At 48.3% G+C, this 26,213-nt stretch overlaps 2 protein-coding genes across 3 annotated transcripts in view; both read right to left on the minus strand.

The window, feature by feature from the left end:
- The window catches only part of EDAR (ectodysplasin A receptor), a 91,698-nt gene that overhangs the window by 57,859 nt on the left and 7,626 nt on the right, over nt 1–26,213 (minus strand). The window lies entirely within an intron of this gene.
- On the minus strand, nt 25,580–26,186 carry LOC125109528 (transcription factor BTF3-like). Its single transcript, XM_047746531.1, has one exon. The coding sequence runs from the start codon at nt 26,081–26,083 to the stop codon at nt 25,595–25,597; it is 489 nt and encodes a 162-aa protein (XP_047602487.1). The 5' UTR covers nt 26,084–26,186; the 3' UTR covers nt 25,580–25,594.

The following is a 26,213-nucleotide window of genomic DNA, read 5'->3' on the forward strand; positions in this document are numbered from 1 at the left end:
GGAAATTTTCTGCAATGAAAAAAATTGGAAAATAAAAGAAAAATAGAAGAAATAAAAATCACAATCCATCCATTTTGATGCATTTTCTTTCAGTCTTCTATTTGCACATAGATATCTCTAAGAATGAAATTAGGATAGCAGTATACATACTCCTCAGCATTTGCCTTTTTTTCCCTTATAGCTTTAATTATTCATAAACTGCATTCTTTTTAATGGGTCAGAACTTTTCCTCTATATGGATGGACCATAATTCAATCAACAAATCCCCTAATACCTGATCTTCAGGTCATTTTCCAAAGTTTACTATTACAAATACTGAACAATAAGCATCTTTAAGTCTGTCTGATGATAGTCAATGACGACACTGATCTATAAAAGGGCAATTACAAAGTTAAAGGCATGATGTGTGAGGATGGTTCCTGTATAGGCATCCTTTATGACCCAGACAAGACCTCTGGTTTAGTTTCAGGTAAGAACACAGTTTGGTTTTGAACACTGGGTGTTCCTGATGCCACTGAAAACGTTTCATGTCCTCCACCTACTGCTCACCAGCTGTGCACCAAGTCCTTCAGATAGGAAGCTTCTGACATTTGTCAGTCCCTCCAGGTAGACTCTGCATGTGGTGTCGTGCAAGGGGTCCCATGGGGGGCTTTTCTGGTTAGATGGTTATAACCTGGCTGATGGACTGACCTTTCCTTTGTAGATACCCAGTTATGGGCAGCTCCTTCCACCTGCTCAGCCATCATCCTGCATCACTGGAATTTGCTGAAAATCTTTGGCTGATGGTTTGTTTTGCATTTTCTTCCTTGTTCTGGACTTTTGCAGTTAGGATCCCAGCTGAGGAGGTGATGACTCTAATTGGCTGACTTTGCACTACCTTCTCCAATTTCCCCAGTCCTATTTCCCGAGCTTGGGGGGAAGGGTCTGTCATGGCTGCCACTAACATCCAGTCCCAGCCCCTCCAAGTCTCCACGAAGTAACGCTGTGGGCTCCCAGGCCATCGGCTTCTTGCGGCAGATGAAAGCCCAGGTTGTTTTGTTTAGAGGCGGAGGCGATCCCTCTTATGCTCTGGCTTGGAGACCACGGGTCTTAGTCACCAGGTCAGGAAGTCATGGGCGGGGCCGCTAATGTTGCTGGTGGGAGCACACCTCGTCGGTTCTGTTTGGGCTTTCCTAATAACGGTCCCTCAAACAGAGGCTCTAAGTAAAGTGGTCGGGCTGTGTTTCATGTTTCCCATGGGCTAGATGGTTCTGCCAGGTTCTACCTGTCGTCCCAGTTTCCTCACAGCCTCCTCCATGAGGACATTCTCAGACCACAGCCACACACCTGGATGCATTTCAGCTAAGTGAAGAGAGACGTGTGGTTCCTCCAACTGCCTTTAAAGTGTAATTGATGGGGCATCACCCACCATTTGATATCCAAACCCCGTCTTTCACCAGGCCTACCCGGGAAGGCTGGTGGAGGGAGGATGCCTCGGGATCCTTGCTTTTTAATGTATCGGAGGTACTCCAAAGGAAAGGATATTTGTTTTCCCTTTTGCTCCTCTAATTGATGCAGCTGTTGCCCAGCCTCATCTGCATTAAGCTAAATATTATGTCTTTGTAACGTTTTTGATCTTCATTAATTATAGCTCAGGAAAGCTGACAAAGGCAACCTGTCTCTTTAATATAAACAAGATTAATTGCACGGTTCCTGCAGAAAATGAACTACCAGCAGTTTAACAAAAAATGTTTGTCTTTAAGCAGCCTTTGGATAAAAAAAAAAAAAAAATTAAAACTGTTACAGGAAGTGCCAAAGCTGCCAAATTACCATGCCCGTGAGCCTCGCCCTCATTATCAGACTAAACGAACGAGCGCACACACCCCTGCACTTTCATCCTCCTCCAGGCCCAAGGAAAAGAAAGGCGGGGGGAAAAAGCACCTTTATACAAAGAAGTGTCTCTGAAGTCTGGAATGCACCCTGGCTGTTTGAAGACAAGATTTATACCTGACACCTTTCCTTAAGCTCATTGTTGAGACTCGTCTGTTTTCAAATCAACCGCAGACTGACTGCTTGAGGTACTTCATCTTATAACGACCACATAATCTAAGATAAATACACAAGGGATTGCTATCACTTTCATTAATAACCATGAAATATTCCTTCCTTCAGCAGGTTAAAAAAAAAAAGAAAATAAAACAGGCAAATACACTCAGTGGGCTGAGGTTGAAGGCTTGTGGGGAAGGGCTTCCGTAGGGCAGGGGCCAGAGGGCAGAGGGTGGGGGCAGGGGTCAAAGGGTGAGGGTAGGGGTCAGAGGGTGAAAGCATGGGGCAGAGGAGAAGAGGCAAGGAGCAGAGGACAGAACGAAGTGTTCGAAAGACTCAGACACAGCACAGCACCCAGAGGACAGGAAGGGAAGCTGGGGGGCACTCCACAGCCCCTCCAATGCTTTAGGACCCTCACTTAAAATGGCAAAGCCAAGAGTCAGGACTCGTTTCTCTTGCCACTCACCCCTGGAGTCGGGGGCTGGAGTGTGGTTCTTGAGCCTTTGCAGCAGCCCTAACGGCCTGAGAGATCAGGTCCTTCAGGAAACCTAAAAGCCCAAGAGCGAGGCTTTGATTATTTGGGATGCTGTGACCTTGAGGCCAATCTGAAAGACCAGTGCGGGGAGTGGGCTCTCCAGGCTCATGGCTGGCTGAGAAAAGGCAGCAGGCTTGGGGCAGGATGCCAACAGAGCCGTGAAAGAATCTGGGAGCTACGGCCCCCTCATGACATACCACCCTCCTCTGGCCAGTCCGCACAAAGCGGCCTCTGGCTGGGGGCTGACGCAATTCGAATTGGCACCCACAGAGAATGGAACACGGTGCTCTCCAGGTCATGCTTAGAAAATGGGCCAGAGCCAGAGAATCCTTTGTGTCAACATCTAGCTCTCTGTGGCTTCCCTGGAATTCCTGACTCTGAGAATATGTTGGAATGGTGCCTAATAAAGCCAGCGTATATGGATGTGGAGATGACTCAGGTGAAGCCAAAGGGAGGCATTGCAAGGCCAAGTGTGGGCAGGGCCGACCAAACTCCATGGACGCCTGTGGCCTGGGGTCGGGGGCTCACACAGCCTACCTCAACAGTGGGTAGAGGAGAAGGGGACTTGAGGTTGGCAATCAGCTTTCCCAGCGAGTAAGTGGATGCAAAGGAAATGTGTTTCCTGGTGTCGGTGATACTGTCTGAGGATGTAGGGAGCCAGAAGCCTGGAGGTGAGTCTAAAAAATGGAAACCAAACTGCCTTTTAGCTGGTGTTGAGAAAGTCCCAGAAAGGTGGGGCCTGGAGCGAAGAAGAGAGCCAACCTTGGTATGCAGAAGCTCAAGTGTCATGTTGCCAGGCCTGTCTCATGGAGTTCCCCCTGCTCTGGTCCAATCTGAGGTCCTCCTGGTTTTTCATGACCAGAACACTGCCTCTTTCAATGCTTGCTTTTCTGTGACATTCAAACCTAGGGTGAAATGACTCAAGTCTCAGGTTTTCCAGGAGCCCTGTTGCAGCCATTGTCCCTGGGCTGAGGGGGAGCTGGGGCCTCACACTCTGGGGCACCCAGCCAGGCCAGCACCTAGGTGTGGGGTGCACCCTGAGCACTCAGCTCTGTGTGCCCGGTGAATGGCTACCCCTCCAGTGGCACAGTCATGGTGGGACACTGGCTTCACAGAGGTGACAGAGGCCGAGGCTTTCCTCAGCGCATGTCCACATGTTATTCTGCAGCCTGGCACAAAATGCTGCATGAAAATGAGGAAGATGTGTCTTCTGAGATGCTAACTTTTCCAAGGGTCTGTCCCCATGAGCCCGAGTATTTTGAACATGAGTACACAGAGGCACATACACATATAACTGGAATAAAAGATTTACAAACCACCCTTTCTACCTGATATTTCCCACTATGTGATACAAGGCTGTACTACGTATTCCGTTCCAGCAAAACGAATAAACATGAGTCTTGACCCACTGTGTCAATCTCATCATGCACTAAGGAGAGGCACCTGGCAGTTTGACAAAATGCTGCTGACAAAATGCTCTCGATTAGCAATGAGGACAGAAGGCAGCTCATGGGAGGGACTTACAGATCTGACACAGTGCCAAGGAGACTGGGAGTGGGCAGGGTGGGCCCTAGTCCTGGTCAGGCTGGCTGCCTTAGGCAACCACCAGTCTCTTTGGGCTCATTTCTCCACTGGTGGACATTGTTGCATTGGATCCCTGAAGTTCTAACTCTCTGTTGGGACCTGACTTGGTGCTTTCCTGGGAGACTGAACAAAGAACAGGTGGATTGGGATGGAATATTATGCAGCCATCAGAAAATGAAATCTTGCCATTTGCAACGACATGGATGGAACTAGAGGGTATTATGCTGAGTGAAATAAGTCAATCAGAGAAAGACAATCATCATATTGTTTCACTGATGTGAGGAATTTGAGAAACAAGACAGAGGATCATAGGGGAAGGAGGGGAAAACAAAACAAGATGAAACCAGAGAGGGAGACAAATCATACGAGACTCACCTCAGGAAACAAACTGAGTGTTGCTGGAGGGGAGAGGTGTGGGGGGATGGGGTGGCTGGGTGATGGACATCGGGGAGGGTGTGTGCTATGGTGAGTGCTGGGAATTGTACAAGACTGATGATTCACAGCAAATAATACATTATATGTTAATTTAAAAAAAGAGAACAGAATAGGTGATGGATACCTTAGAATTTTTAGTGGAGGATGGGTTGAGCTCATGAGGTGATGTTGTTGGTGAGTTTCTTTACAGATCACAGTTAAGCTCCTCCAAAACACTTGATATCTGACTTTCTTAAAACCAGATCATCGGGGTAATGATCTGACCTGGGTGGCTCAGTGGGTTAAAGCCTCTGCCTTCAGCTCAGGTCATGATCCCAGGGTCCTGGGATCAAACCCTGCATCAGGCTCTCTGCTCAGCAGGGAGCCTGCTTCCCACTCTCTCTCTGCCTGTCTGCCTACTTGTGATCTCTGTCAAATAAATAAAAAAAGCTTAAAAAAAACAAACAAACCCAGATCATCAAGCGTATCTCCTAGAACGTCTGTAAGGAGCTTGAGGAAGCGGATGGGGTACACACTTCTGTCTCCACTGCCCTCCCAGCAAACAGAACAATGGACCATGATCTCATTCATCATATCATCAGCCTCGCTGACAGTTTTCCATAATTCTCTGGCTGTAATAACAATTCTCACTAGTCGTAGGAAGCCTTCAAATATGTAAAACTATAAAGAAGAAAACTAGAAAGCACCTGTAGTCCTACCATCCAGAATTATTGAGATTTTGATGTTTCTCATTATCATCTTTTATCTTGTCTTATCTTATCTTACCTTATCATCTTATCTATTCAGCTATATATCTAATCAAGAATCATTTTGTACATAGAGTTTTGTATCCCTTTTGCTTACTGATTTAACGCACCTCTTCTTTTGTCATGAAATGTTCTCCAGGAGCACAGCTGCACAGTGTTCTACAACAGGGATGGCCCATGAGTAGCTGACCCATCTTCTAAACACTTTTATTGTTACATCAACATTACAATGTACGTAACTCACACAGTAAGAGGAACTCTAATCCTTTCCTTGGGATAAATTCCTAGGGAAAGAATTGTTGGGTCAAAGATCACAGATGTGACCTCAGCCACCTTACCGTCCCTCCCTCAGAGCCTCTCCCAGCAGGCAGGGAGCAGCAGGAAGGCTACCACCAAGGACTTCTGGGGGTTCTTGACTAGATTTTGGAGTTGCAGAGGGAAGAAGAAAAGGGAGCATGATTTGTAATGACAGAAACAAAGAATCAGATAGAAGCAAGGGAGCACCGTCCAGCTCTCTCCCTTCTAGATAAGCTGAAGGGAAATCTTCATGGAAGGAGGCTAGGGCCTAAGCTCACACCTCTGCGTGCTTGAGCCACCAGCCCTGGGCTGGCCTAGCTGTGGTCACTCAGATGGGGGCTCCTGTGTGGCAAAGCAGAGTTGGAGGACAGCACCCCTGGAGGCCAGCCACCCCATCACAGCCTGGCCTTTCACAGTGGATCTGCTGTAGCTGCTTATCTTCACACGGGCTCAGCTGCTCTGGGACTCACTCAGGAGAGCTGCTGCCAGGCGCTCATCTGGAATTTTTCCAAGAACCCTTTCTCTGGTGGACTTGTGCAATGGGGATGCCTGGAGCAGAGGGGACCCAAGAGAGACAAGCCAAGTTCTTGTGGAACAAACATTAGATTTATGTGTCATAGGTGGGGCTGCCTTTTTGGTTGTGGAGATGCTAAAAAGAAGAGATATTTATATTAAATGAGCATTCATAGGCAGGTGTTAACAACTGTTTTCTTTTCTGAAGCTCTGGGGTCAAAATGAACTGGTTCTCATGCAAGGGGTCCTGGGCCCAGCTCTGCAGCCCAAGTGTGCTGGGCTTGCTGCCTCATGAGTGGTTGCCAGGCTGGGAAAGTGCACAGGCTGTGTGTCCATGTTACACATGGCCAGGCCAACTCTCATTTTTCTAAGCTTATATTTGTATGAAAAGCCCCAGCTGTGTTCAGGGAAACCAAGGAAGGGATATGCAGCTGTAAGATGAGTCATGAGCTATTTCTCCCAACACTCGGTCTCAGAATATAACAGTTTGGATAAAATCCTAGAGAGATTTTTCTCCTGCTTGGACTTTGCCTGTAAAACACAGAAGGGAAATCTACAAAAACATCTAAGTGGGAATATGAACCCCGTCTGGGGCCAGTGCATGCGACGCCTTCAAGGCACCCCTGTCCTGGCCTTTCCTTGTTGTTCTGTGAACCCACAAACCATACTCCCCACTGCAGAGCCACACTCATTCCTTCAAGCACTTTGCACATATTAACCGAAGTTACATCTCATGACAATCCCATGAAATAGGTGGGTTTTGCTGTGCCTGTCTCACAGATAAAGAAATGGAGGATTAGAGAGGTTAGGTGAATCATCTAGGTTCACACAACCAATACTAAGTGATGAAAAAGGAAGTCCAACCAAGACTTCCCACTCGAGGCCCACATTCTTGCCAGTGGCCACCGCACCACTTTTCCACTTGCCAGTGTGACAATTGTGCACACGCTTCTCAAGGCCAAATATATCACCATTTTATCTAGCACCCTGAGCATAAATTCAAACATCCTTACTCTTCTATGATTGTGTTAAAGTCCACAAACAATCCCAGTATTTTCTGGGAGAACTGAAGGCAGCAGAGATACCAAGGAAAGGGATTTGCCGATGATGGTTGCTGTCTCCCACCTCCTGCCAGTCCTGTTGGCAGCAACACTCAATGGAACCAAACAAAATTCCGTGGCTCTGCACGCCAGTCAAGTTCGGTCACTGCCACGTGCAGGTCCCACGACCTTGTGCCTTCCCTCACTTTGCTTACTGGTGTCGTGTGCGTGAGCCCCACAAATAGATGCTTTAGTTTTAGAAAACTGCACTGGGAAGCTTTATGCTATGTATTCTTATTTGAAATTCTGTGTCAATGCAAAATGGCTGCTGTAAGTGAAATATCATTATGAAATCTAAATTTAGTAAAACTGAGGTTCTTAGGAGCTAGGAGAAGAGAATTCTCTTCGCATCTAGGGGCTGTCCACACTCTGTTTCTAGGGTGTTTAAGAATGCAGACATTCTTAAATTGAAAAAGACGTGCAAAAGGACTTTTGCATTAAGAGCTGCAAAAGGACTTTTTAAGAAATTAACCTTTTGGGGGCCGCCTGGGTGGCTCAGTCAGCTTAAGTATCTGCTTTCGGCTCAGGTCATGATCCTAGGGTCCTGGGATGGAGCCCCAAAATGGGCTCCCTGATCAGCGGGAAGCCTGCTTCTCCTTTTCCCACTCCCCCTGCTCCTGTTCCTGTTCCCTCTCTTGCTGTGTCTCTCTGTCAAATAAATAAATAAAATCCTTTAAAAAAATTAACTTTTTGTGTTGAGATAACTATAGCTTCACATGCAGTCATGAGAAATACTGCAGAGATCCGGTGTCCTCTTTACCCCAATGGCTTCATCTTGCAAAATTATACTGTAATTTGCCCTCACAGCAGCCGTTGACCTTCATGCAGTCAGGATGCAGATCGGTTTATGAGGACTTTCTAGAGGCTCTTTTGTAAAACTCTATCATCTGCAAGAACAGGTTGCTGTTTTGACAGAAGAATGAACCGGGGCTCTTCAGGACATTGTGACAACTTTAGGGCAATGCCCAGGCTGCAGGTCTCATAGAAGTGCCCACCCCTGACCTGCAAACTACAACGAGGGACCCCTTTTTTCTGTAAGTCTACCTTCTCGTGAAAAGATGTGGGCAGAGGGAGGACAGTGGGAGCTGGCTGGAGGGATGGCCACACCCTCTGTACTAACAGTGAACCAGAGATCAGCCCTGGCTCCAGCACTGGCCAGTCAGGCACTCACTTCTCAGATCCTCTTCCTTGGCCATAAGATGGGGCCACTGAGCTGGAGCTGCCCAGTACAATGGCCATTTCACACGTGTGGCTGCTGAGCGCTTGAAACGTGGCTAGTGTGACTTTGGACCTGAATTTTTAATGCCTATTAGCTTTACTCAATTAAATGTAAAGCCATATGGGGTTAGTGGCTATACCACCGGGCAGGATAGGAGAAGCTCTTTCAGATTCCTCCCTCTTCTCAAATGTTTTCTAATTACAATATCTAAGCTTATCCAGATTGTCCCCCCTGCCCCACTGCCGTGGTGTCCCTGTGAGATGGGGTGAGCTTTAACCCTTAGGAAGCTGAGATTCAGAGAGTTCCAGGAATTTTCTGAGGTCCCACTGGTGAATTGTGCTAGAGCCCACTGCACACCCTAGGTCATGTGAGTTCTAAACCACATCACCCCCTTCTTTGTATGACATGATGAGTCAAATGCAACCCCACCAACATTTTATTGTGATTAAAAAAATGGACTCATGCAACTGTCCAACCTCCCCCTACATTGAATATGAAACCCAAAATATGGGCAATAAAAGTTCATATTCTAACTAAGAGAAAGACAGGACTTTTGGGGGGGGGGAAAGGCAAAACGTAGTAACCAATGACTGAAATAAGGATAAGACTTTGACAACTTAGACACTCCTATTTAAAGAACCAGGTTTCTGTGAGCAAAACGGAACAATAAATAGCAAAGAACTCTAGAAAGAAAAACATTGAAGATAAATCCACACGAAAGCTCAAAAAATAAGAGATTTTTGCTATTTCCCTTGGGCTGAGCTCTTGGTTCATTCAGGGTTGACACCAGCCCCCTGGGTGGGCTTCCCCCAGGAGACCCATCCTTCATCATGAGCTTCCAGAGAGTGACAGATACAGCACGTGGGGCAGAAATTCTCCAAGCCATGTAGCACAATAGAAACATACTTAACAGCATTTTGAGAATAAGGAATAATTTATTCACTCTAATTAAATCCTATAAGGTTCAGCTTAATACTCTATGTATTTTGAATATTGTAAGTTTCTTCACCTTCAGTAACATAACCAGCTTGTTTTACACTAATTCCCTAAAAACTTACTCCTTATTTCATATTACCCCCCTTTAAATCTTATCCCACAAATCAGAAAATGTGTGTGTGTGTGTGTGTGTGTGTGTATGTGGAGGTGTTCTATCTTTTAATGATCCTAAATGTCCCAGTTGTCCCCCGATAGGGGTCTTCTAGTGACAGAAAGAGACAGCAAACATAGAAGGATCCTCCCAAGGCTTTCGCCCCCTAAGGACTGTCTCCTCCTGAGCGCCACAGGCTTTAGAGGGATTTGGGTATTTTCCTCTTACCTTTGGGCGTCTGTGCACTTCTATCATTTCCCTTCCAGTGACTGCCACAGTGGAAAGTCTCCTTCGCCCTTCCTTGGGGTTTATGGTAATTGAATGTTTGATGTAGGATAGGTGGGGCTCTCTGTGCACATTGGCAGATGAAGAGAGGGAGGCCTGAGGTTTTATCACATCACAGGTGAAATCCAATATCGAGCCTTTCAAGTCTCGCAGCCCAGCCCCCCGCCAGCCTCCCCGAACTTGTCCTCCCTCAGCACCCCATCACCCCCAGGCCAAGATATATTTCCTGAAAACTGGAAAAACCGGGTACCAGCCACCTCAGATCAGTGCTAATTAAATTAGGTTCTAGAGTTTGGGCCCAGTTCCCTTATCTGCGAGTGACGCCTTGCCCTGTCCCGCTGGGCTCCGAGTGTGTGCAGGTAAAGCATCTGACATCACGTATCCTTGGTTCTGATGCACTTGGTGGCATCTGCACATCAAGGTGTTTAGATCAGACTAACTTGGATGTAATCCTCTCCTCCTGGTCTTTTTTGCCCCTGTTTCTTCTCACGAGTTACACTCCAAGTATTCACCAGTGTATCTGTGGCAGCCCTTGACTAGTTTTCCAAGTTCCATCTTTGTCATGTCTGTTACGAACGTCTACCCCTGGGTCATCTTTACAAGGAACGCACGGGCTGTGGTGAAGGGTCTAAGAGGTCACCCCGAGAATTTAAGATGGGCAGTGGCACCGGAGGCCCACCGAGGCTTGAGTCCCCTGGGACAGTGTTCCTCGTGGGGACAGGAAGTCCCACTGTGTGATGTCTCACTGGTCCTGTAGGGCCACAGCATGGAGCCTGTGACCTCAGCCATACATTGCATGCTTTCCTCGAGACAATGCCAAGTGCCTCTGAGGGAGAGTCTGTCTTTCATCTGGATAGCAGTGATAACAGAGCTCTACCTCTCTAGTTCCTCCCAACAGTAAGAGAACCCATCTGGTTTCAGGAGCACCGAGCTACGGCATTTTGTTATAACGCTGGCCACACGAGACAGACAAATCCGCAAGCATGGTACTCAAAGGCAAAGTGCATAGAGAAGCGGGGGACAGAGAGCGGGATCTCCTTTACCAGGATCTCCCCCACCGGCACCGGCCCATCGTGTGTTTTTGAGATCAAGTTCCTGGGATAATCAGCGGTGGGTTCATATTTCACAGAGAAAACCAGAAAAAAAAATTAAGAATATCAAAGGCTAGAATTTTCTTTTACTTCAGTACTTCATGTTTCCCTGAGGCTGCAGTGACTGCTGTGGAAAATATGGTTGGGGGTTTGCAGGTGAGAAAGGGAGCAGAGGAAAGGCAAGGCCCACTGCTTTCGGGTTTTAAAATGAGTGTTTACTGGTTTCTTCCTTGCTTTTCATCCTTTTAAAAAAATTATTATTATCAAAGAGGCATATAACAGTCCTATGTGCAGCAAGTGACTTCCTGATTTTTCTGCCCAAATGAGGTGGTGATAAAACTTGAAGAGAACTGGGTGCTGTCTGCACATGGAGAAGTGGGTCCCTGTAGAAAAAATTAAGATGAGCTTGATCTTTTAATTGGATCACTTTTACTTCATAAACCATTTTCTTTCCTCTTTTCCCTCAGAGCTCCAGATAACACCATCTATTGAATAAAAGTAGTCCATGGATTTCTGTTTGTTTGAGGGCTTCATGTGTGGATTTTTAAAAAAGGAAAATAAGAGCCAATTAAGATAAATTTCTCCTGGTGTCACAATGTTACTGAGAGCAGCAACTTCAGGGACAGACGGTGGAAACCCCTAGAGATTAGAAAGCCTAAAATGTGTCAGAGAGAGCTCTTGGTGACGAAGCCCCCTGGCGCAGCAGCCCCAGCTCTGAGAACAGTCAGTGTTCTGGCAGGAGCAGAGCCTGTGCTCACTCCCACGACTGCACCGACACCCAAGAATGGAGCCGCGGAGCCTGGACGACGGAGACAGCATACAGATGCGCTACTGAGCCCTGACTACGTGACCAAGCATCCCGCCGGGCACTGTGCCCAGTGCTGCACACACACCGTATCATTGGATTTTCACAGAACAACCTGAGGGAGGTGCTGTTATTGATCTCACTTTGCAGAGGAGGAGACTGGGGCTCAGAGAGGCTAAATAACTTATTTAAGGTGATGATAACCAGCGAGTGATAGATTAGGAATATTGCCCCCTGCTGGGTAACCCTAATGCAGCCACTGCTCCCATCTCTTGAAAGCAGGTGGGCTGGGAGCACTTCATTCTGCTCTGGTGTCTGGGTGCACACCACCCCCGGGGGGGGCACCGAATCAGCAACTCTCTACGGATTAGGAGCCAGAACATGCTGTCTCCTCAAAGTGTGGCCTGTAGACCAGCTACATCAGCATCACCTGGGAGCTCATGAGAAGTGCAGAGTCTTTGCCCTCCTGGACCTATAAGAATTAAAATATGCGTTTTTAAAAAAAATTAAAAAAAATTGTTTTGGTTGTTTTTATTTATTCATTTGAAAGAGAGAGACAAAGGGAGCACAAGCAGGGGGAGAGGCAGAGGGAGGAGGGAGAAGCAGACTCCTCACTGAGCTGGAAGCCTGACGTGGGGCTCAATCCCAGGACCTGGAGATCATGACCTGAGCCGAAGGCAGATGCCCAACCATCTGGACCACCCAGGTGCTCCTAAAATCTGCATTTCAACAAGATTCCAGGTGATTCAGAAACGCTGAACTACCTGAGGAGGAATGGCTTTGCACACAGGTCTCTAAGCGTTTTTTGGCATCTTTAATAGTAAAAAGATGGAGTAAGCATCCTCTATATGGGATATCCTATTATACTAAGATGCTATGTACATTGTATATAGAGATACAGAAAGTAAAAGCATGAGGTTAAGATGAAAAAAAGCAATTAGTTATTTGCTAATGGTGCAAAACTCCTATGGTTGTTAAACTTTGAAAACCAGGGTTGTAGCTTTCCATGTTAGTAACGGGCAGGTTTTTCTGAGCTGCCCTTGTGGCTTCTGGGGAGCTGAAGCAGAAGATGCAGGAGGGACCTTCGTGTCACCAGCCCGCTGGGTTGTGCCCAGCCCCCACCATCCTTGGGGGGCAGGCTGGAGGGAGGAGCTTTTGGAGAGCAGCACCATGGGCTGCATTCTGGCCCGAGGGAGGCCTGACTATCCATAGTCCCCTGGTAATAGGCAAGGGAATTTCTTTTCTTCTTGGGGCTTATTCCCTTTACCCCTCTGGGTCACCCTGGCCTAAAGCTTGAGCCTGATCAAAGAACCAACACTTGCAAATAATGCAACCTGGAAGGGCGGTGCAGGCCACCATGACCTAGGACCGCCCACGATGACGTCACTCTCCAGCTGAGGGTACCTGGTGGGGGCTTTGCTAGCCACTGTCTGGAGGCCACATCACTGTGAGGTTACATGTCAGCTTGCAGATTTGGGCCTTGTAGAAAAGGTAACCCCAAAGATTACAGTTTCGTTGCTCTGTAGGACCTTAAGCAGTTTTGTTATCTTAACATTCTTCTTAAAAATGCCTCTAAACATCCAGCTCCTCAGATGCTTCTGGAAGCGGCTTTGCCACCTCCCCGGCCCCATCACTAATGAGCAGAAGAAGTCCCTGACACATGCTCAGTTTCTGTGTAAAAGCCCCGGTTTTAGCTCCTTCACAATGAGATTCCACAAGGCCCAATGAAGAACACACATCTGCTCTTAGGGCTTCTCTTCCTCTCAGTTATCTGGCACTGGCTTTGAGAAATGAGCCTACAGGACAACGTCCCCTCTGGTTTGACGTGCCAAAGAGAATGTGCGAGATTGAACTTGACTTGCCCTACGCCCTTCCTTTACTTCTGTTCTTCTCTATGTCTGGGTCCTAAGATAGCCTCCACTAACATTTTTTTTTTTAAAGATTTTATTTATTTGACAGAGAGAGACAGCGAGAGAGGGAACATAAGCAGGGGGTGTGGGAGAGGGAGAAGCAGGCTTCCTATTGAGCCGGGAGCCCAATGTGGGGCTTGAACCCAGGACCCTGGGATCATGATCTGAGCAGACACTTAACAACAGAGCCACCCAGCCACCCCCTTCCCCCACCTTTTAAAAAGATACACAGATTCTGTCTTTCTAAGATCTCTTTTGAAGTTACCCATTTTCCTCTTGGTCTTGTTTTTGCTGCTATTGATTTGTACGACTCATAAATGTGACAGCAGAAGACAGATTGACTTACACCTCCAGCGAGAAGAGAAGAGTCCGCAAACTCAAGAACCCTCCATTTGCCAAATGTTTGCTGGGCCAGGAACCCTGCTAGGCCTCCGACAACAGGCAGGTCACACTCTGGGGATCCAGTGGGGGGATGTCCACAGACAATTACACAATTCAGGGACGGCTATAAAGCGGGGTGATTCTGTTGCAATTTAGCTGTTTATTCCATTTTTCAGACTAATTTTTGACTAAGTGCAGGAATTTTACCTTGAGTCATTTAAAGAAATCTATTAAGTGCCTAATAAATGCACAGCACCATTTCCGGGCTGAAAGAAATACAAAGAAGTGAAAGATGAGTAAGTCCCAGTCCCTGGGGCTTCACCATCCAGTTAGAAAGACAGTCAGAAACATGTAATAATCTGAAATAACAATGCCTGGCAGAGTGTGATTAAGAGCAAAAGAACAGCCAAGAATAAGTCGTGAGAGAGCCAAAGAGGGTAAAAGAAACGACAGCCAGGGAGGCTTCAAGGGGATGTGAGCATTTGACGCGTGTCACAGAGATGACATAGACTTTAAACACAGGAGGAACAAAGCGGGAGAGCTGCTCATTGGAGGGGACAGCGGTGCAAAGGCTCGCGTCAAAGTGGATCCTGGGCTTCAGGGCGATGTGCAGAGCCCTGTGCTTCCCTGTGGGATGGGCAGGATTCGGTCAGAGGGCGGTGAACCCTGGATGGTCCGCCCTGGGGAGTGCACCCTGGGGGACCTTGCGGCTCAGACCCAGCCCCAGCATGGGGAGCAGCAGGGAGCCGGTCAGCGCTGCAAGCTCAGTCCCCACCTCCACCGAGTCCCCAGGTGGTGCACTTCAGGATCTGAGAAGCACTGATAGAAACCTCCAGATATAAAATCAGTAAGTCATGGAGATGAAAAGTCCAGCTCGGGGGGTGTAGTCTGTAATATTGTAATAATGTTGCAAGGGTGATGGACAGTAGCTACTCTTACTGAGGTGAGCACTGCATAATGAGTAGAAATGTTGGATCACCACGTTGCACACCGGAAACCAATGACACTGAATGTCAACTATACTGCACTTAAAAAAAATCTGAGAAGTACTTCGTTGGGATGTGAGGAGCCAGGAGTGTGTGTAATCAGGGACAGGGCAAAGGAACTGTTTCAGGACAATGAGTCAGTTAATGGAAGAGAACCTGGAAGCCAGAGTTCAACTAGGAGTCCGTTTGCGGGGCTTAGTGGGGGCCCGGGGTCATTCCAGACATCATGCCGTCTGACAGAGGGCATGGCACCACATGGATGCGGCTGGACCTGCCCTCAGGAGCCACGCCGGGGCCGAGGGGCTGAGTGAGTGTGGTCAGCCCACACACAGCAGTGAACCCCAGAGTCAGGACTAGTTCTGAGGGAAGAGAGTAACCAAGGAGCAGCAGGGCTTCTGCTAAGAACTGAGGTCCTGAGAATCTTTCAGTTTCTTCCTATGCAGAGCACCAGGACACGACCCAGCAGACCAAACAGAAAAACCATGAGAGAGAAAGAAGAAAAACTAGGACAATGGTTACTTGCAGCTTTCATGAAAAGTAATTTTACTAGAATTTCCATAAACCTAGAATTTCACGCCATTAACATAAGTTCAGAAAACACATTTTAATTTGTTAGTGGCACCAATAAAAGCAGGCTCACTAAACAATAAAAGTGTCTTGGGAATACACTACAAGACTGAACAAATACAAATCATTGATTTGCTAATTCTTTCCTTTCCCTGTGGAAAGAACTACCGTTCACTTAAACTAACTTGTGAAAGACTTCAGTAGCTTACAGAAGGACCTGGGCTTTCTGTCCACCTTCCATGCTGCTGATAGAGGAACAGGGGTTGGGGGGGTGTTGAGAACGATGTCATGGCTGTGACAGTCCAGGCAGGAGTCAGCGGGTCACCTGGGATGCTCTTCACCACCTCAACACAATTCCTGGTACGTCCTATCTGGACCACATATGGGGCATTGAGGTCTTGGGGTGCTGTTTACATTGTCATGCTATGTCTTCCTCTCCAGCTAGATTCTTTGCTCTTTGGGGATGGGAACTATCCTTGCACTTCTGCACCTTTCCCCAGCAACTAGAAACTTGCTATTCAAAGCATAGTCCTTGGAATGTACTGTATTACCTAGGAGTTTGTTAGAAATGCAGAATCTGAGGCCTCACTCCAGACCCACAGTATCAAAATCTGCATTTTAACCAGATCCCCAGGTAATTCATGATGTTAAAGGTTATGAGTCTAGAACAAGAGTTCTCAATCCTTCCTGGACAATGGCATCCTTGGGAGAGATCTGGGCTCCACTCCAGACCAATTAAAGCTGGGTTTCTTGGGTGGATTCTAGGCCACCAGCATTTTTTAGAAGTTCCCCAGCTATTCTAGCATGAGGACGGGAATTGCAAAGAGAGCTAGACACAGAGGAAGAACTGGGTAAATGTTTAGTTAACAAATACATAGAATGAATGAACAATTGGGCATGAGGGCCAAGGGGAGGCTCTGAGGCACCTGATCAGCTCTCTGATTTTATAGAAGAAACTGAAGCCTTCAGATTTGAAGTGATTTGACCAAGGTCACATAGTAGTCAGGGACAAGCTAGCATTAGAAATCAGGTGTGCTGGTTGCAAATGTGTACACAAACTCTGACCCTGCCTTCAGAAGGTGGAGCCTATGTTCTTCCCCATGACTACGGGCTGATCTTAGTGACTCGCCTCCAACCACCCGAAAAAGCAGAAGTTGCCGTGTGCTGCCTCAGAGACTGGGTCCTAAAAGGCACTGCAGCTTCCTGCTTGCTCTGTCTTGGACCATGTGGCTGCCATGTTGTGGGGATGCTCAAGCAGCCCGTGGAGCAGCCCATGGAAAGGCTCCAGCCAGCAGCCATGTTGGCCAGCCTCTGTAGACATGGCTCCCCAGCCTCCATCGAGTCTTCAGGCAGTGTGGCCCCAGCCGACTGCAACCTTGTGAGACTCTGAGCCACACCCCGAGTCTGACCCTCCAGAATGGTGTGAGATGGCAAAGGTCTGTGGTCTGAAGTTGCTAAGTGTTGGGGTCGTTTGATCTACTTCACCTGTGAGTCCACTCTGTGGGCCGCACCCCGGCGAGACATCGTGTGGCATCAGGCTCTATTCCACAGAACTTAAATAGACAAGCTTACCCCAGTTCTTTAGAAGCTTTGGTTAAAGCAGACAATGACGTTGGAATCTAAACTCAGAGGGAGGCAAGGCCCAGCACAGTGTGGTCGCCCAGCCCACGCAATCGTGCTATGGTTCCCACTCCTTTCTGGAAGCCCTTCAGGCATCGGCCCTGCCCTTCTGGCTCGCTTCGGTGGCAACCTCCGAGCCACTGCCCCTTCCTGCCCTGCCAGGCTATGGGAGTGCTGGGAGCAGGGCTGGGGCAGGCGCCGGCGGCGTCGGAGAACGGAGATGCAACCTGGGTTCGGAGCGGGATGTCTGCCCTGCCTGCCAAGTGTTGGCAGGAGCCGCGTCTGAGCAGGGTGGAAGGATTTTCCCCTACTTCGCCTGTCTCCCAGCCATGGCTGTGATTGCACTGGAGTGGGAACTTGTCTGGCTAATTTGAAAAGCAAACAAACAACACCCAGCTGATCAGTTCATGGCCATACAATGGCCAGTGGCCCAGAAACTAGATGCTGAGACTCAGAAAGGGTGTGAGAAAAGGTGGTGGTCTCTAGGCCACCTGCTGCTGCTGGCTCTGTACCTCTTCCTGCTCCCATTCTCCACTACCTCCTCTGGCTAGGGAGATTCTCTCTGTGCCTTCGTGAACTTTCTAAGCTGGGCTTTCACATTTCCTAGGAGGGCCTTCACGAGGTATTCATAATGCCACGTACCTGTCCTGGGTGAAAATAGGCCACTGGAAGTGGGATGGCTCCTCCCAGCGGTGGCCAGAGGAGGAGGGCAGTGGGGTGTGAACAGCAGCTGGCCAGCTGTCCCAGCAGCAGCACAGGTGGGGATGCCCAGAGGCTTCTGGTGCCCAAGGACATCTTGGGCCCGAAACCTGGCACTGAGCAGAGCCCCTGACTCTCTACTTTGTGCTAGAACAGTCACAGCCTGCAAGCAGTGGCTCTGGGAACCACTTGCCTTTCCCCCTCTACCTGCCAACGTACTAGCTTTCTCTGGGGGGGAAAAAACGAGGAATGCATTTTCCAGAGAGCCAGTCAGGGAGCCCAGGCTGCACTCATAACTTGTTCACCATAGACTCTGAACGCAGCGAAGTGCCTGGCATCTGGCCGCAAGCTTGGCTTTCCATCTCCTGGTAAGAAAAACATGAGGATTCTCAAAGGCCCCTTAACACAGGGCTCTTTTAGACACCCCACTGGCCACTGCTTTTATGAAAATAACTTAATAACTTTTCCTGGGGTTTAAGATCAGCCCCCCAGGATATGTTCAGCACAAAGTCCTTACCCATCTTCAACGAAGTATGGAGCTATAAGCCTCAGCTTTGTTCACAAAAGGCTCCACATTCTGCTTCTAGGAGAACTTAGACCTTCCTGTCCATTTATTCTCCAAACAGGAATAATAAAAATGAAAGGTACCAGGGGCGCCTGGGTGGCTCAGTCAGGTAAGCACCTGCCTTCAGCTCGGGTCCTGACCTCGGGGTCCTGGGATCACAACCCGAGTAGGACTTCCTGCTCAGCGGGGAGTCTGCTTCTTCCTCTGCCCCTCCCCCTGCTTGTGCTCTCTCTCTCTCTCTCTCTCAAATAAATAAGATCCTTAAAAAAGAAACAAACAGGTGCCACATATTGATGGTGGATTATGGGTTAGAATCAGAGGTACCCTCTTTATAAGCATTATTTCAATTCTCAAACCATGGAAAGTAGACATTATTCTCATCTCACTGACAGATTCATAGAGGAGAAGGAATTTAATGTAAGTGGCAAAGGTAGAATTCTAGCTCGTGTCGCCACCTACATCACCCCCACCCGGCAGGCACAGAACACGGGCGGCCTGTAGGAGTTTGCTGGAGCTGCGGCAGCCCTTGGAGGCAGGAACTCAGTCATCCCCTAGACCGTGCAGGCCGCCACTGGTAGCCTCCTGCCCAACGACTGCCTTTACAGCTGGCTTGGAGAACCAGAACCTGTCCTTGAATTTGCTTTTCCTCTGAGTCCACACCTAAGTGCAAGGACACTGCCTACAGGCCTCAGGCAGTGTTCAGGGGGCAAGGGAGGGGGCAGTAACCTGGGCCAGCACCCCAGGAGCTGGAACGTTCCCAAAGCCTGAGGGGCAAGGTGGGCTCTGGGTCTGAACCCAGAGATGGGCCTGACTAGTCCATGATACGTAGCTAACATGCATACTTTATTCAGCTGTCTCTAGTTTTCCCCTCATGTCTTTTTCTGTCCAGGATGCCATCCCGGACAGCACATTCCAGCACATTTTATCTCCACATCGTCTCCAGGCTATGACAGTTTTCTCAGACTCTCTTTGCTTTGATGACCTTGATAGTCTGGTGGAGGGTTGGTCAGGTGTTTTGCAGAAAATCCCTCAACTGAAGGGTTCATTCATTTTTTTTTTGTTTGTTTGTTTTGTTTTGTTTTTTAAAGATTTTATTTATTTATTTGTCAGAGAGAGAGAGGGAGAGAGAGCAAGCACAGGCAGACAGAATGGCAGGCAGAGGCAGAGGGAGAAGCAGGCTCCCTGATGAGCAAGGAGCCCGATGTGGGACTCGATCCCAGGACGCTGGGATCATGACCTGAGCCGAAGGCAGCTGCTTAACCAACTGAGCCACCCAGGTGCCCCTCATTCGGTTTTTCTTTTGGTCAGGCTGGGTTCATGGGTTTGGGGGAGGGAGACCACAGGGGTAAAACACCCTTTTCATCACGTCCTGTCAGATGCACATCCTGTCAGCCTCCTGTGTCACTGCTGATATTGACCTGAAGCACGTGCCAGGCCTTCCCACTCTCCAGTTACGTTTCTCCATCCTGTACTGTCCTTTGTGCCCTCTTAGTGATGACTGTGAGCTGCCACTCTTAAGGGCTGGGGAGTTACGCTCCACCTCCTCGAGACGGGTGTGTCCACATATTCTATTTCAGTCTTCTGCACCGGTGATTTGTATCTTGTCCTCTATTCATGCAATCATTTATGATTATTAATTTTGGATGCAAGGATATTTACATCAAATTTTGGATTATAATCCAATAGTACCTTATTGCTCCATTATTCCAGCTCTGGTGACTGGGAGCTCTTTCACTTGATTCCTATGTCTCTCAGACTTAACCCCATGGTTTTTTGTTTTTGTTTTTGTTTTTTTGTTTGTTTGTTTTTTGCCCTTCCCTGCTTTCTGGCACTAGAGGATGCTGCAGGCTTTTCTTTATTTCATTGCCGCAACCCTATGATGAGCCCTCTCTCGAATTCTGATACCACTTGCAAATGGCACTAGAAATGTGGATCTGGGTGTGGGATGAGGAGGTGAGGAGATGTCTGGGTGAGGAGATGTCTGAGGGTGCCCGTTACCTCTCAGGGCAGGAAAGAACCAGCTTTCCACTATGCAGGTGACGGTGTTGTGACAGCAAGTCAGTGATTGTGCCCTGACGATGCTGGCAGCCTGCCAGTGGCTGGCCCCTGCATGTTTCCAGATCCTGGACTGCTCACCACGAGCTCTGCCTTCACGGCTCGTTAGTGCTGCCCTCAGAGGTCCACGGCCTCTTGCCGTTGGCTCTTTGAGGATCTTGCCCTCTCTGAGTAGTCTTTAAGTAAAAAGTGATTCCAGGTGTTATGAAGGACCCACATGCCTGCAAGTCCCCTGTCCTAATACCTGCTTCCTCGACTTCAAGGCACTTTCTCATTGAGTCTTTGTTGTTTTCATTGCTGAAGAAGCCAGCAAGACTCTAATTAACATAAGACTTCAGAGCCAACTGTGGCAGCTTCAGTGGGCTTCAGTGTCTGTGAAAGGCCAGTAGGCTTTTCTGGGCCTTAGCACAACTGCTGAGAGGGAAAAATCATCATTTGTGTTTTCTTTTCTCACTCAGTCTCTTATTCATACACACAAACTAATCACTGAGCCCTTGCTAAATCCAAGACATGATACTGTAGAATGGACTGGAGTCCAATAGCACATGCATATTCTTACTCATAGACAGGACTCGGCATCAGTGGATATGGATGAAATCCCTCAAGGAGTTTTTTTTCCAATAGAAGACCTCCAACCAACCTCCTCCAACAGAACTGGGCCGCAGGCAATTTTCCTTCTGATAAAGGGTGTCCACACAGGGAAGTGCCAGGGCCCGAAGACGGCCAGCGCTGGGCCTGTGTGGGGCGTGCCTGCTGGGGTGCTGCCTTCACCCAGAATATCTTTTAGAAACCCATCTTTGAAGTACAAAAGGATCCAGGCAAGGTACAGAAATAGTGTTTCAAGGGGTAAAGTAGACCCTGTGGGCCTAGAACATCCCATTGTATCTCTCTCTCTGGCTCCCAATAACCACCATCTTGTTAGGTGGCCAGGTCTCTCTCAAGTCAAATAAAATACAAGAAGTTCATTAAAAAAAATTCACCAAAAATATTGGAATTGAAAAAAAACTAAAAAACAATTGAAATTGGCAAGTTCTGGGTGTCTTTACCAATCGGCATGTTTAAAATATATTTTTTTAAGACTCAGACTTTCACAATGTATTTCTAAAAAGTAGGCCCCCAGGGGGTCTTCATGTTTATGGGACACACAGATCCTTCTAGGAGTTGCTGAGTCTGCCTCCACTAAGAGGAACATTTTTTGTGTTGTTTCTTTGTGTTTAACAGTGATTATTATAAATCATAAATTTTAACCATTAATATATTAAAACTAACCTGTTAGCCTCTGAGATGAGAAGTATGGTCAGAGTAAATGGGTTTCGAAGCAAGAGGAACACCAAACAGTGCCCGACAGGGCTTGTTCAGTATGGACACAGTCTGTTAGTAAAGCCAGAGAAAAGACTCAGAAAAATCCATTCTGAAAGCAGGAGGGCATCAATGAATTTGTTAGCACAGCTGAGAATCTGGTTAAATCAAACCCAGCAGGAGAATACTCCACACACAGAACAGAAGGGAGAAGCTAATGTAAACTCAGATGAATACAATTTGAAAGTTTTCCAAAAGGAAACCATTAACCCTCAAGAGTTTTCGGTTGGGGGAGGGGAGTGGTGCATAAGGAGCAGATGGTCCATTTCCAGTGAGGGCTCAGGTGTCTACTTGTAAACCAGAGAAGTGCCAGCTTGAAAGATGTTCAGGGTTGTAGAAAAGGAGATTCACCTGAAACTCACAGACGCCAAACCACCCAAGGAAGCCGACGCACTCCTGCCTACGCGCCCACCCGCCCTCTGCCTTTCTTCGTCATGCCTCTCAAGTATTCAACTCCACATAAGGAACAGACCTTTCTTGCAGTTAGTTAAGCTGCCTTAACTGTAGCTTAGACCCCAGAGGTGCAGGAAGTAAAGGTATCATCCAGTCGGAGAAACTGCAAGCCAGGTTTGCTGCCTCCATAGGGGGGACCTCGGCTCCTCCAACAAGCTCCTTTGCCGGTGCCCACCCCAGGCTGCTTCTGCCCCTCACTCTTCCACACCCCCAGCCCCGTCCCGGCCTCATCCTGAGCTCTTCTGGTTGATACACTGCGCACACACACACGCGCCCCACGTGGTACTCCAGAGCAGCTGAGGACGGTGCCAGGGGCTGGGGAGCAGAGATGGTAAAGCCTTGCCCACCCGGTCATTCGGACACAGGGACTGCACACGTCAGTGGAGCTGTTTAGCCAGAGTAGGATGAATGAACAACAAGGGAAGGAAAAGATGGGAAAGAAGCCCCAGGAAATGGGGAGATTTCCAATGGCAAGGCTGCTGAGAGCCTGATGCTGCCACTCCACCCAGGGTTAGAGCATTAGGGCGAGAACTGAAGACAGGCGGAGGACCCCGGCGGATTTCAGACGATGCTGCCAACAGGTGAAAGGACAGTTCGGGGTGTCCGGGGAGGCAAAGCTGTGGTCCCTTCTGCACGGCTCTCAGAGGATGACTGGCCCCTTGAGCGAAGTGTTTTCATCTTGACCTTCTGTGTTTCCTAATGGGCCCCTGACTGCGCACTTGGGGAGGCGGGTGGGGGTGGGGAGGAGACTGCAGTCCCCCGACCTGTGACAGAGTGTGGTAACTTGCCCCCCACGCCTGCTCTGTGTGTGTGACTGTGCCCACCCCTGTGCAGAGCCACGCCGGCCACTGTAGGTTGCTTGGGGACAGGGGTGTGGGTGGGGCACGGGACACTCGCTGCTTTAGGAATCCCTCATGGGAAGGAAAGTCAACAGCGGCCAAGCCTCCTAGTAGATCTTTAACCTCCGCTTGGTCCTCGCCTTTATTTGCTTCACTGATTCCATACGGAGCTGCAGTGAGAGGCTCCCAGGAAGTCTCCTGAGAGTTACATCCTGAAACCGCAGCAGGTATGGGCATAGTGAAACCTGCCTTAGGAGGCTCTCAGGAGCAGGGGAGGAAATTCCCACCCCCAGGTTGGCAGGCATGCCTGCCTCTGGTCTCAGCAGCCACCTGTGTTTCTAAATGAGACTCTAAACTTGATTGCCCACCAAGTCCTAGGCTCACATCCGTATGATGATCCCTAGGTTACACTGTGTGTATAAGGAGTCCTCTAGCAATCAACGCTAAAAAACAGGAGTTTGGAGGTGGGAGCCACTTTTTGATTCTGAGTGGGGCTGGGGAGGGTTTCTGGGATGAGGTGCCTTGGTAGCAGAGACCGGAAGGGGATGAACAGGACACAAAGATCCTGGGTAAGAACATTCTGGGCAGAAGCAACAGCAATGCAGCACCTTGTGGCCTGTGTGAGGAGCAGCAGGGAGGCTGGAGTGGCCCGAATGCCGTCAGGGGGGACCAACCAGATACTATGCTCCACAGGGTCAGAGACTCTTCCCTGTCCTCTGTATAGCTGCACCTTAACTGCAGGGCCCCAGGGCTATTCTGGATCCTGGCCAAACTGATAGGTTATTCTAGGGAAAGATGGACATCTCAGATGGCCTTGACCTTCCCCAAACCACTGTGAGTGACCAATAAAGCCAAGGTCTAGCTGACGTATTAAGTTCAGCCCATGAGAACATGCAGACTATCGGCAGGACTTACAGGTGCCCTGTCCTGTTCTCAGAGCTTTGCCTGCCTCACCTCACTTAAATCCACACAAGAATCGCATGAGCTGAGTATTGTTATCCTTCTCAGGGTAACCGGTAGGCCATAGTTCCCCAGCGATCACAGTCCCATCTCATCATTAGCCCATGGAGGAGCCAGGACTTGGGCCCATGTCTCCCTCTCACTCTGACCCACACTTCCACATAGCCCCTGGCCTCAGCATCCTTTCTCAAGTCATGTCACCTCCTGTGGCTGTGTCCACCTCCCATGGTGTGCCCACTTCTCTCTGACCCCAACAGGACACATCAAGCCCAACATCAGGGAAGAAAGGCCTCTGAAGTTGATGTGGATCTGGCTTGTCTTGGGTCTCATGCAGTTCTAACATTGCCATTGTGAGGACATTGGCTGCCTTGTTTACTCTTGCCCTTGGGGGATGGAAAGAGAGGTTCTGTTTTCTGCTTAGCTCCCAGCATACTACTGCCCTAAATAACATATACGCAGGCTCTGGGCCCAGCCGGCAGGGCTACTGCAAAGGATTTGGGGAGGAGCACCTGGGTGGCTCAGTCATTGAGTGACTGACTCTTGATTTCGACTCAGGTCATGATCTTAGGGTCATGAGATCGAGCCCTGGCTCAGGCTCCATGCTAGGCGTGGAGCCTGCTTGGGATTCTCTCTCTCCCTCTCTCTCTGTCTCTCCCCACCACTCTCTCTCTCCCCGCCAAAAAAGGGATCTGGGGAACTCAGAGATGTCTAGGGTTCTAGACATCTAGACATCTAGAAATCATGCCCCACCCCTGAAAGGATTATGATATAAAGTTAAATTTCAATCTAATTTGCAATAGCCTGCCCCAGACCTGATCTCTGAAGGAACCCATGGAAAAGACACCAAGTTGATGTCTGTAAACCTCAGCTGAAATGCTGCCACTTACCAGGAGGGAGCTCTGGGGCAAGTCACCTCACCTCTCCGGCACATTTGTGACTCCGTGATGATAATTTCGACCTCCCAGGATTGTTACACAGATTAAATAAAATGCAAATGTGAAGGTAGTAAGTGTTCATAAAGGCTGGTTTATATAAACATTAACTGAGTGTCTACTACATGTGAGGCACGTACATCCCCAGTGCTACAGGGTCTGGGGTGCTCCCCATGGAGATGTGCTCCTGCCTCAGAGAGCACCACAGAGTCCAACACCAGAGACCTACACTGAATGATGCAAGGCAACGTGGTCAGTGCTGTTTTTTTTTCATTTCTTTTTTTTTTTTTTCCTAGGCAAAGAACTTTATTAATCTTGTTTCAAACTTTATTCCCAGGCTTCTTCAGCTTAATTAGCTGCAAAGAATGAATTGTGTATAAGCAAAAACTGAAAAGAGCTGCAGTGTCCAAGGGGCTTGGGCTTAAAAATATTAGAGATCTAGATTTTATCAGATCCATGAACAAAATTTTAAAAAGCAGTCATAATATAAAATAGCAGCTCCCAGTAACTTCCTCAAGTTTTATCTTCTCCAGAAGTTGACTCAATTCAGTTTGCTTCATTCTTGGAAGCTTCATCAAAATTCTCCACAAGATCTGGAACTTCATCATCATCATCCTCTCCGGTAGTAAGTGGTGCTTTTCCATCCACAGATTGTTTGGGCAGAGCTTCAGCCAGTCTTCTTAAACTAGTCAGACTGTCTGCACCAAGTTGGTTTAAGATACTGGGTAGCATTTCTGTCAGCTGCTTTGTCTCAGCATGGCCTGTAATGGTGAAAGTGTTCGCTGCCAGCGATGCCTGAACTTTGGGGTTGTTAAAGTGGATCACTGTTCCTTGGTTTGTGAACATATTCACTTCTTCAATACCAGAGATATTGTTTACCCCTAACTTCTTTAAGGAGAACTGAAGTTTTTTATCATCTGCTGTAGCTGTTCTATGAACCACCTTCTTCTTTCGGCGAGCAGTTCCTTTCCCACCAATGCGCACTTGTGCTTGCAGTTTGGCGAGTTTCTCCTGGTTCATGATAGTTTCTTTCATCTTGTTGGAGCGGAAATGGGACCGCGCGGGGGACTAGGGTTGGCGCTCAGGGGGTCTCGGGCGGACCAGCTGAGATTAGGTGCACACACGCGGGGACGCAAGATGGCCTCTTTTTTTTTTTTTTTTAAAG

The sequence above is a fragment of the Lutra lutra genome, chromosome 9 (genome assembly GCF_902655055.1).
Source record: "Lutra lutra chromosome 9, mLutLut1.2, whole genome shotgun sequence".
NCBI classification, from domain to species: Eukaryota; Metazoa; Chordata; class Mammalia; order Carnivora; family Mustelidae; genus Lutra; species Lutra lutra.